The 12,308-nt window shown below is 36.8% G+C and overlaps 2 protein-coding genes across 2 annotated transcripts; both read left to right on the forward strand.

Annotated features, from left to right (window-relative positions):
• Positions 1 to 3,591: 3,591 nt before the first annotated feature.
• LOC122071531 (F-box protein At3g07870-like) lies at positions 3,592 to 5,088 on the forward strand. The gene is made up of 2 exons (XM_042635900.1): positions 3,592 to 4,875; positions 5,029 to 5,088. Exons 1-2 carry the CDS (start codon positions 3,592 to 3,594, stop codon positions 5,086 to 5,088), a joined length of 1,344 nt encoding a protein of 447 aa, XP_042491834.1.
• A 5,425-nt stretch (positions 5,089 to 10,513) lies between these two features.
• LOC122071532 (F-box protein At3g07870-like) lies at positions 10,514 to 12,002 on the forward strand. The gene is made up of 2 exons (XM_042635902.1): positions 10,514 to 11,803; positions 11,943 to 12,002. The coding sequence occupies exons 1-2, from the start codon at positions 10,514 to 10,516 to the stop codon at positions 12,000 to 12,002; spliced, it is 1,350 nt and encodes a 449-aa protein (XP_042491836.1).
• Positions 12,003 to 12,308: the final 306 nt, after the last annotated feature.

A 12,308-nucleotide genomic window follows, 5' to 3' on the forward strand; every position in this document is an offset into this window, starting at 1 on the left:
CCTCTTGCTCTTTGAACCTACTATTTCCCAATCCTTCTTCTTCATGCAAATAAACTTGTTAACCATTTTTGCGGTTGAAGCCCAACAAACCCACAAGCTTCTTTACAGGGGATGAATTGGTTGGTGATGGCCGGTTACCAGAATTGGAACCTCTGATTGGTGGCTGGGTTTTTTTCAGTATGATATGAAGACACAGTGATAGGAGTGATTCAATGCGTGATTCAAAGGAGTGGGGGTTACCAGCCAGGTAAAATGGGACTTGAGGTGAAAAAAATCTCTAATTTGCATATGTTCTTCTAGTACTTCCTTCTACTCATTAGGACCCGTTTGTTTAGAAGGGTTTTGTTGGGGTGGGATAGTTGTAAGAATTATTCCACCCATGGTTTAAAGTATCTCCGATATCGATACGATACCCTCCGATACGTATCTTAAATTTAACCGATCAATACGATACATGAAATTTTTAAAATCTTTTTGTATTAATATATATCTTACGATACATACCGATATGCATCAATACACCACTGATACACATCGATACGATACGATATGCACCGATATGACTTTATGAAAAATATAAAATTGAGGTGAAATGTACGTTTCGGTATGTATCGATACGTATCAGTGAGTATCAGTGTATCGATCGGCATGTATGGGTGAGTTGATATGTATCGATCGATACGTATCGGTATGTACTGATACAGCGCGCTATGATCATATAATGGCCAAGATGGGTAATTTTTCAGAAAAATACGATTTTTTGAGGGGTTTTTGATCCAAAGTTGTTACCAATCATATTTCTCTCTAACTAAAGTGGAAATCAAGGTTGGGAACTAGGATTTACAACTACAAACTTTGAATTCTTAATGTGATACCCTCAATTTAGTGTTTATGCATAATACATGTTATCAATAGCTTTTTTTAACAAATTCTTTATGCAAAACTGTTTAAAAAAAGGTTTCCTATCCATTTATGTGTGTATCTTTAGCGCATCTTAGCATATCTACGATACGATACAATATCCTTCGAAACGTATCTTAATTTTGACCGACCGATATGACTATCGATACCGATACTTTAATCCTTGATTCCACCCCAATGTGATTTTAGACTCTTTGGTTTTTAGGGGTGGGATTTTGGGTTGACAGCCACTCAACATCACTTTTTCTTTGTCGGCTGATGAGGCATGGTATTTCCGCCACCCCAGCCCCTCTCAAAGTCCCACCAATTTGGTGGGACTCTGCTCGAAAACTTGATTGAAAACGGTTGGAGATGCCCAGCCATCGCATTCACGAACCACCGGCCACCCTGCCCAGCCTTACCCTGTAACTTACCATCACCATATTTCCATATTTCTTCAACAAATTTCTTGTATAAACGAAGGCCGCTGAACAAGATGCCCTCCCATTGGAGGTCATGATGGCCATAGATCGATGCATTGCAGTAGGGAGTGCTTCCAGTTGCAACAAGTATGTTCTCATACCTGAATCCACATAATAGCATCTGGTTTAAGAGAAAGAGAGAAAAAGAAAGGGGATCGAAGAAGAAAATGATGCCGACTGTGTGCTTCAGCCGCTCTTCATCTTCAACCGCCCTTGTGGTTGGGCTGCAAGCTTAGAAAAAATAGAAACAAAGATTCATAGCTTCTCTGTTCTAATGGCACATAAATTCTTTGCTCTGTCTCTAATTTCTACTAATTTCTTCTCCATTTACAAATAAACACTTTAGATCTTCAACTCGTAGAACTTCAAAAACCAAAACCCACTTCAGTCCAAAACAGTAAAGATGAAAAAAGGGGAGAAAAAAGGGGGTAGGGGGTAGGGGGTAGGGGGTAGGGGGTGGGGGGCGGGGGAAGAGGAATTCATATTGTTCAGAAAGTCCATTTCCAGGGAAAAAAATCGTCTGCAATTCCGATCTCGTACAATTCCGTGCAATACCACCTTCAAGCAGTGACACGTGTATTGATACCAATACAATGGTCCAGATCTAATTTAAATGCCTCTTTACTGATTTAATATTTTATTAGTTGTACCAGATCTAGACCATTGTATTGGTATCAATACACGTGTCACCACCTAAAGGTGGTATTGCACGGAATTGTACAAGATCGGAATTGCAGACGATTTCAACCCCCATTTCCAGATCTTGATTTGAAGCTTAACCACATTGTCATATCAAACAAAGAACACAAAATCGCCGGCATCTTCCCTTTCGGAACATTTGCTTTCAGCCACTTGCATATTCATTATTGATCTAAAAAGCGAAGTGATCATTTTTTACTCATTACTGACCCAACAAGCAGATTGATCATTTTCATATTGAACGCATCAAGTTTTAACTGTTACCAACCCTAGAATTAAACAACCCCCAACCATCAATTAAAATAGAGACATAAACCATTTGCAACGGTCAACATATACCTCTCCATTTTCTTTTTTTATGATACAACTGATCTGTTCTGTTCTCATTCTCCTTAGTGCTTGAGGTTTCAAAAAGCTCTCTCATCTCTAATCTCTTGAAGTAACTCTTCTCTCTTCTCTTTCGTCCATTCTTCTTTTGATAGAATTATGAAATTTTGTTTTCTAATTCATTATTCACTCCACTATTATGAGCAAAACTCATATAATTTATAAGAAAATAAAAATCAATTGAAATTCTAATCTAAGCTTTTCTAGGGCTAAGTTTACATATGAAATAAAAAGAAATTAATCTAAGGTAATCCTTGATTGACTTAGGTTCGTTGGCACAAACAAATTACCAAAAATAAAAAACCAACTAAAGACGAAAGTGGGCTGCTGAAGAATGTATGACATAAAAATATGCCCTTACATATTGGGCCCCCAATTTTTAATCTCAATTCTCAAATGAACTAGGTTTTGTCTTCATCCTCGACAAAATAACATGAGAAATCAATCGGATGGGCTGGGCCGCGCCTATTTGTTCTACTACTCTGTTTAGACCCATAAAATAGGAAACAATATTATATATGGATTAATTACTACAACACCCCCTCCATCTCCCACTCTCTCCTCCGATGGCTGCATCATCTCTTTATTAAAGTAAAACACCTTACCAAGAATTGAACTACCAAATTTTTTTTTTTCCTTCATCCTCTTTAACGTCTTGATCCATTCCTTTTCTTCAACCCTCTCTTTCCAATATCTCTCATATCCCTCTAACAAGAAACTTCCTTTTTATATAGATTCCTTATATCTAATGCATATCTGTCCCTCCCTTATTTATGGAAAAGTAAATCTCTTTTTTCATCTCTTTCTCCTTACCTTTATAATAGTAAATTTCCTTAGATCTCTCCACTGAAACCTTCTATGAAGAGGGGGAGGCGGCTAGGTTAGTGTTTTTTCAAAAGAAAAAAAAAAAGAATAGAGGATTGGCGGTTATGATTTCTGTAGAAGGAACTACGAAGAGGGGAAGGAAGAGACAGATGAAAGGGTAACTTGTAAGAGAAGGAATAGAGAAAGAAGGAAAGAAAAGAGAGAAATGGAGAGAAAATAGGGAGAAGCAGAGGCAGAAAGGAACCTGAGTGAAATTCATATAAAGTTGTTGGTTATTGGTAGCTATTGATAGATTAATATGGAGGCAGCGGAGATGGGGAAGACGATTGAGAGACAAAATAATCCAAGACCACCACCACCGATGATGGGCAGCCATGATCATCATCGGCTGTTTTTGTTAGAAGAAGTTGTGTTTAACGTGTTATCGAGGCTACCTGTGAAGACCCTATTGAGATTCAGGTGCGTATGTAAATTATGGCGTTATCTCATCTCTGATGATCCTCACTTCGTTCACCTCCACTCTCGTCATCATTCCAAATCCAAATCCGAACCATGTCTTTTCTTCATCTCGTTAACTCCTCCCGAAGAATGGGAAAAGCATAGAGAAGAAGGGAACCCAATAAGCAGATTTGAATTCAAGTCTAAGACAGTTTTACCTTTTGTGATACCTACTCGTTTCGATCTAGTTTGCATTCAAGACTCTGATATCATTCATATCTGTAATCCTAGTACACATGAATTCATTACATTACCAAAACCTCCTCGTACCTCCTTCTCATCTTGTGGGCCTGATGGCTCAGTGGGTTTCGGATATGTTAGCTCAACTGACGAGTATAAAGTAGTTCGTCTGATTCCACCCGTATATGGCCTTGGAGGAAATGGTGGTGGATTCACTACTAAATGTCTAGTCTTTACCTTAACGGAGAGAAGGGGTTCTTCTTCTTCATCATCATCATCTTCATCACCTTCATCATGGGGTTGGAGACGTGTGGTAGATTCTCCATACCAGGTCAGCAAGTATCACCCAGCTTTTGTTAACGGAGCCATCCACTGGTTGGTGTACTATTGCTCCAGAATTGATGCTGAGTTCTATGATGGACATATGATTGATCCTAGAAATACAATCGTCGCATTTGATGTAGAAAAAGAAGAATTCAGATTAATCAAACATCCTAGATGCCGTGATCTTAGGTATTTAAAATATTCTGATGTTCAATTGGTGGAGTTGAGAGGGTTACTATGCCTTTCATGTGTTGAAGGTTCCAAAATGGACATATGGATGTTCAAAGACTACCACTACAAGAGTGGTACATGGGTGAAAGAATACAGCATTGATCTTAACGTTTTGCACCCTCTCTACCACTATCAATATCAAAGGGATGACGATTATGACTACTGTGCACCTAGGGATATAAAGGACAAAAAGATGCTAATTGAGACACGTACCACAGGTTTAGGCTATCATCATCTCCAAACCAAAAGTTTTGAAGGATTTATTGATAGTAAACGGATGCCATATCTGCGCTCCAGTTTCTTCTACACAGAGAGTTTGCGCTCACTTAACACAAAACAATCAGCAAAGGTACATAGTAGTACGTACAATGCTCTGTTGTTTTTTTTTTTTTCTTTCTTTATTTAATTGTTTTCTTAATTAAATAATATCTAACCATTTAAATGTTATGTCACATTTTATGGCTATCTACTGAAAAAAATTTATTACTCTATTATTATGCAGGGAAACATTGAAGAATTAATCTGTAAGCAAATTGTGGAGTGCCTTAAATTGCCCTCATGAGAGCAAAGTTTTCAATGTGCCCAATTTTCTCCCAACTCCGTAGTATCATACTCTTGAAATGTTAGGATAGCAGTTAGTGTTCTATTGAATTTATAATACTGCTGGAGGGGTGCCATTATTGGAAAATGTTTTATAAAACCAGCTTGGAATCTTATAAGAGATTTTTTTTTTTTTTTCAATATTTGGTTTGGTATAAGATCCTTCCTCCTTAATGTACCAACGGATGATGCTATATATCAGTAAGAGAGGAGTTTGTCTACATGTGAGTCTATCATATTTTTATCACAGGAATTTGAAGTGTTTCTTGTGGGGAAATGCAATTCATGCACACTCATGAGGGCCATGGGAGTGTACGATGAAGCATTTACACTTTTTGTGTTTATTTGGGCATAGGATCCACAACCCCTACAAAAAAAAAAACATTTTCCTTTTTTTTCACGGTGCTCTTATACATGGTAGTTGTAACAACTCCAACTTCTTCCTTCCATAATGTTCTATTTTAGGAGACATTAAACATGTGGTTTATTCAATGAATGCAGCGGCAAGATGGGCTGGATATTTTAAAACCCAGGCAAGTAAGCACAAGGTCATTCGTCCTCAAGCCTAGGGCGGCCTCGCTTGAACTCACTCTAGAAAATCACAACCCAAGACTTTTTTGGTCTCAGCATAACCCGGTCCAACCTGAAAAACTCAAGCACAAAATGGGTATGTACAAATATTGTTTCTCAAGCACAAAATGGGTATGTACAAATATTGTTTCTCAGCCCTAGCTTTGTCTATGGGCTGAGATTTCAGCCCAAACTTATAAAATCAAGCGGTCCTTGAGTAGGTAAATTATTCTAGGGCCCATTGCGTCTGTTATAAAATCAAGTGGTCCTTGAGTACGTAAATATTTCTAGGGCCCACGTTGCATCTCTAATTTGCATATGTTCTTCCTAATACTTCCTTCCACTCAACAGTTATGGCATTATATAGACAACATCATTTTCTGTGATTAAAAATATATTTATTACTTATCTAACAAGCTGATTAGTCATTTACTCATTATTGATCCAACCAGCAGATTGATCATTTTTTATATTGTCCAGATCAAGTTCTAACCGTTACCAACCCTAGGATTAAATAACCCCCAACCATCGATCAATATGTTGGCGTAAACCATTTGCAACAGACGACTTCTACATATACCTCTCCATACTTTTTTTTCCCTTCATGCTGCAATTTTCAATGAGCTTTCTCATCTCTTATCTCTTTTAAGTAACTCTTCTCTCCTCGGAGAAACCCAAAAGAGTATTTGAGCCTACATTTCCTAGCTTCCCCATTACTTTATTCTATATACACACACACAAGGGTAGTGTGAATGCATGAGTTTCTTCTCTTCCATGAGTTGAAGAGAAAAGGGCCTTCTTTGAAAGAAAATCGCAGAGAGATGTAGCCTCGGTGACTGGTGTAGCTCTCTTTCACAAAACAAAGAGAGATGTCCACTGTACGTAGCGCTGTAACAATACATGGGGACCAATCAATGATCTTGTCTCTTAACGGGGAGTGGGAGAGAGAGGGAGAGAGAGAGTACATGTATTAGAATCAAACATGACCTGGCAATGGGGGTAAAAAGTACAAACTCCATTTACATAAAATCAGAACAGAGGGGTTTTATGGGGAAACTTGTCAAACTACCATTTTCTAGAGAGATTTGGTGCACTTTTTTCCAATATATTTATCCCTATCAAATCCATATATGGTTTTGATAAGCGTGTCATCTAAGTAGCCAATCCTCAATCTCGGTTAGAATAATGATGTGCCAATTCATTCTATCCATTGAATAAATGTATATAGCCTGGACTAGCCACATATCGAATTCCATTAACCTAATTCAACCAAATAAAATCTCTCATGGATTTCGGTATATGCCAACGCATGCCTATTCTCCAATCACCTAAGATTACATATGAAATAAAAGGAAATTAATCTAAGGTAATCCTTAATTGACTTAGGTTTTTGGGCACAAACAAATTACCAAAAATAAAGAACCAACTAAAGAGGAAAGTGGGCCTTGAAAAAATATATGACATAAAAGGCCTCCAACCAAAATCATCCTCACATTCCCTTTCTCTTCCAAATCGTCCCAATGCTCTATGCCTTCATGAATTCCATTCCAAGTGCGGTGAAGTGGCAATATTCCAATAATAAGAAAAGATTAGGAAACTTCAAAACGTGGCAATGTGAAACGTATAGAACATTAAAAATTCTTCCCTAATCAATAGCTTCCTCATTAAAAATCTCCAGAATATTGGGCACTTTACAAATTAAACAATTCAACATGATATCCAAGATTAGATGATCATGATCAACATGGAATGCGGATCTTCTTCAACATAGTAAGTTATCAAACATGTCAAGTGATGTGTTATCATAATTTTTCAGAATTGACTTACCTAATATAGGTTATCATTCCAATAGAAGATTGTCCCATATGAGGCCAATAGGCTTAACCAAATTCTATTGCCATGTAGAGGCTGGAGGATTTTGTATGATTCCCGCATCAATCTCCTTCCATAATCGAGAAGATTCTTACATTAGTTTGTAAATATTAGAGAGAGAAATAGAGAGAAGGGCGTGAGAGTTTAATAAAGAAATTAAAATTTTAAATGAATAATGAAACTAATATTTAATATGTAATTATAGGAAAGAATGAAGGATTAAAAAAAAAAAATTACAATGAAGAGGTTAAGGCATTTAAATAAATAAGAAGAGTAGTTGATCAGGATTAAACAATTTCGTTTGGCCCATTTCATATTTGCTGGATCAGGGATTAAATAACTCCCGACCTAGATACCTAGATCAGCGCAACCTAAGATTAAAATGATGAATATTGGGGTTATGATACTCATGTAAATAGATTAAAGAAACTACAAAATAGGATTAAACTACAATAGAGAAGGGGTTATGATACTCATGTAAATAGATTAAAGAATTCTTAAGGGATCCTTTGTAATTTCTCAATAGGATTAAACAATTCCCAAGCTATTATTCATTTTGAGACCAATGTAACCCATAAACATTCCACCTCACTTCTACTCATTATTCATAAATTTAAAAATAACTCATATTAAATCTATATGAGATTTAATCACTTCTAGCATCACCGAATTGTTCGGCTGCTACTGTGGCAACTTGTAGAACCTCAGCAGGTTCAAGAGTTGATTTGTTGCAGTACGCTGCAAGTCATTCTGTGTGATGGGTGCACCTGCAGGTAAATGGCCTTGTTCATTGCACAACCATTGTATGATCATGTCAGGATTCTCTATTCATGAGTTTTTCACCCTCGCAGCGTTGTTTTTGTCGCCCCAAGTGACTTTCAAGTAGATTTTTACCATCAAAACTAATACATATTATGTGACTTGAAAGGGGAAATATATTTTGAGGATTACAGGATCAGACATTTATAATGGTTTGCATGCATTTCATATTCTCAAGATTGATGCCAAACTCTAGGCTGGTTTAATCCATATTGAATCTGTTTACATGAGTATCACACTTGAAAATGCTGAAATTAGCAAACCGATTGCTAACTGTTTAATTGTCATCATACTTTACCTTTATGATCATATGTTGGTATATCTTGCATATGTTTTCAATTACTTTGTTCATTTCAGCTTCGGAGAGATAGAATATGATTTCTCTTAACTCCAAGTTACCAACAAGTAATTCAACACAAGTACTTAATAAGAAGTGTGAGGGTTTTTTTAAAGTGATGTGCAAGAAGAAATTTGCACATTACACCAATAAGTTACAACAATGAGAATATCTGTATGTAATTTTAGATTTTGTATGTAAGAATTTTTGTTCATTATCATTTGAAAAACAAGAGAAAAAAAAAAAAAAAAAAGATATATCCAAAAGGAGCAAAGCAAAGTGGAAAAAAAAAGTCTGCATTGTATCCGTTCATTGGCCCACTAATGGGTGATGATGAGACAGAGATGATGATGTTTGTCCTCCATTATTTCATTTGATCATTTTTCTGTTTACGTTTCCTGGTTGGCTTTTGACATTGAGATATGGAATCGGTTCTCTGCTTTGACTATTAATTTAAAAGTTAAAGAAAATAGAACTTGTGGGAGAAGAGAGGAGAGTGGGACTGTAAGTGGTTCTTTCTTCTCTCCATGAAAGAAGTAAATTAAGCAGATTAAGAAGTTAAAAACAGAACAAGAATCTGAATTTGAATGTACATGTACATGTATGGAACAATTAATAATATTTTCTAAATCAAAGAAGGATGGAAAATGCATGGAACAAGGAAGATTCTGGCATTTGTTCTTCCTGAAATGTAAATGTTTTTTGTTTAATTGGTTGGCTATGCTCTGCAAGTGAAAAAGCAGAGGACAAACTATAAAGAGAAGCGGGGGAGTGGCTAAAGAGTTAGGAATTGTAGGGGGCAAAGAACTCTAGAACAGTTGTGGTGTGGCACTCACATGGTTTGGTGAAATAAATGGGCCAGTGGAATGGAATCACAAGATTTGATTTGGTGTTTGTCCAATTCAATTATACTGTCTTGATGGTCGGTGATTGGGTCACATGCCCACCTATTCTGTCGAACCATAGATTTACAAAAAATTTGGATCAAAACTCAAAAAAAATCAAAGATATGTCGAAATGTTTGCTTATTCTTTTTCTTGATTCCATTTTCTAAAGCTTCAAACAACTCTCATAGATTCTAATTCGATCAAATTAGAATGAATGGAGACTGAACCCGTGTCTGGGGGTTTAAAAAACCAATTTTTTTACCCACTTTTGTTATAGCTTTGGGCTAAAACAAGCCCAAAAAATATGCCCCTTATATATTGGGCCCCCAATTTTTAATCTCAAATGAACTAGGTTTTCTCTTCACACTCCACAAAATAACGTGATAACGTGAGAAATCAATCGGATGGGCTGGGCCGCGTTTATTTGTTCTACTACTCTGTTTCGAGTCTTTAGACCCATAAAATAGGAAACGATATTATATATAGATTAATTATTTGAACACCCCCTCCATCTCCCACTCTCTCCTCTACAGTTGGTAAGCCGATGGCTGCATCATCTCTTTATTAATGTAAAACAACCTACCAAGAATTGAACTATTAAATTCATATCTCCCTAACAAGAAACTTCCTTTTTATATAGATTCCTTATATCTAATGCATATCTCTTCCTCCCTTATTTATAGAAACTAAATCTATATTTTCATCTCTTTCTTCTAACCTTTATAATAGGAAATCTCCTTAGATCTCTCCACTGAAACCTTCTATGGAGAGGGGGAGGTGACTAGGTTAGTTTTAAAAGGAAAAAAAAAAAAAAAAAAAGAATAGAGAATGCCGGTTATGAAATTCATATAAAGTTGTTGGTTGTTGGTAGCTCTTGATAGATTAATATGGAGGCAGCGGAGATGGGGAAGACGATTGAGAGAAAAAATAATCCTAGACCACCACCACCGATGATGGGCAGCCATGATCATGATCCGCTGTTTCTGTCCAAAGAAGTATGGATTAACGTGTTATCGAGGCTACCTGTGAAGACCCTATTGAGATTCAAGTGCGTATGTAAATTATGGCGTTATCTCATCTCTGATGATCCTCACTTTGTTCACCTCCACTCTCATCATCATTCCAAATCCAAATCCGAACCATGTCTTTTCTTCGTCTCGTTAACTCCTCCCGAAGAATGGGAAAAGCATAGAGAAGAAGGGAATCCAATAAGCAGATTTGAATTCAAGTCTAAGACACTTTTACCTTTTGTGATACCTACTCGTTTCGATCTAGTTTGCATTCAAGACTCTGATATCATTCATATCTGTAATCCCAGTACACATGAATTCATTACATTGCCAAAACCTCCTCGTACCTCCTTCTCATCTTGTGGGCCTGATGGCTCGGTGGGTTTCGGATATATTAGCTCGACTGACGAGTATAAAGTAGTTCGTTTGATTCCACCCGTATATGGCCTTGGAGGAAGTCGTCGTAGATTCACTACGAAATGTCTTGTCTTTACCTTAACGGAGAGAAGGGGTTTTTCTTCTTATTCATCATCTTCATCATCTTCACCATGGGGTTGGAGACGCGTGGTAGATTCTCCATACCAGGTCAGCAAATATCACCCAGCCTTTGTTAACGGAGCCATCCACTGGTTGGTGTACTATTGTTCGAGAATTGATGCTGAGTTCTATGATGGACATATGATTGATCCTAGAAATACAATCGTCGCGTTTGATGTGGAAAAAGAAGAATTCAGATTAATCGAACATCCTAGATGTCGTGATCTTAGGTCTTTCAAATATTCTGATTTTCAATTGGTGGAGTTGAGAGGGTTACTGTGCCTTTCGTGTGTTGAAGGTTCCAAAATGGACATATGGATGTTCAAAGATTACCACTACAACAAGAGTGGTACATGGGTGAAAGAATACAGCATTGTCTTGCACCCTCACTACCACTATCTGGACCAAAGGGAGAGGGATGATCACAATAATCGCCACAGGGAGGACGATTATGACTATTGTGCACCTAGGGATATAAAAGACAGAAAGATGCTAATTGAGACACGTACCACAGGTTTAGAATATCATCATCTCCAAACCAAAAGTTTTGAAGGATTTATTGATAGTAAACGGATGCCATATCTACGCTCCAGTTTCTTCTACACAGAGAGTTTGCGCTCACTTAAAACAAAACAATCAGCACAGGTACATAGTAGTACTAGTATGTACTATGCTCTGCTTTTTATTATTTTCTTAATTAAGCAATATCTAACAAATTAAATGTTATAAGTTACATTTGTTCGCTATCTACTGAAGAAAATTTATTACTCTTTTTATTATGCAGGGAAACATTGAAGAATTAACCTATAAGCAAACTGTTGAGTGCCTTAAATTGCCCTCATGAGAGCAAAGTTTTTAGTGTAGACGTTTCATGTTCTTGTGACCATGATGATCAGTGAGCCATATTCTTCATTCCTTATGAAGCTAGATAGCTAGGTGGGTTGTGGAATGGTGGATGTTCCAAGAATGCATATCAGGTTTTCTCCCTAGTCCATATTATCATACTCTTTAAATGTTATAATAGTGGTTTGCGTTCCAAGAATTGATCCTACTGCTGGACTACTGGAGTAGTGCTATTATTGGAAAATGTTTTGTAAAGCCAGCTTGGAATCTTATAAGAGAATTTTTTTTTTTTTTTTTTTTTTTTTTT

This window comes from Macadamia integrifolia, unplaced genomic scaffold (assembly GCF_013358625.1).
Source record: "Macadamia integrifolia cultivar HAES 741 unplaced genomic scaffold, SCU_Mint_v3 scaffold_252A, whole genome shotgun sequence".
Taxonomy (NCBI): domain Eukaryota; kingdom Viridiplantae; phylum Streptophyta; class Magnoliopsida; order Proteales; family Proteaceae; genus Macadamia; species Macadamia integrifolia.

Bases quoted from the DNA above. Each gene is read 5' to 3' on its own strand.
- LOC122071531 (XM_042635900.1), top strand. From the start codon at position 3,592: ATGGAGGCAGCGGAGATGGGGAAGACGATTGAGAGACAAAATAATCCA. The intron at 4,876-5,028 runs GTACATAGTAGT...ATTATTATGCAG, and splicing joins ACACAAAACAATCAGCAAAG to GGAAACATTGAAGAATTAAT.
- LOC122071532 (XM_042635902.1), top strand. From the start codon at position 10,514: ATGGGGAAGACGATTGAGAGAAAAAATAATCCTAGACCACCACCACCG. The intron at 11,804-11,942 runs GTACATAGTAGT...TTTATTATGCAG, and splicing joins AAACAAAACAATCAGCACAG to GGAAACATTGAAGAATTAAC.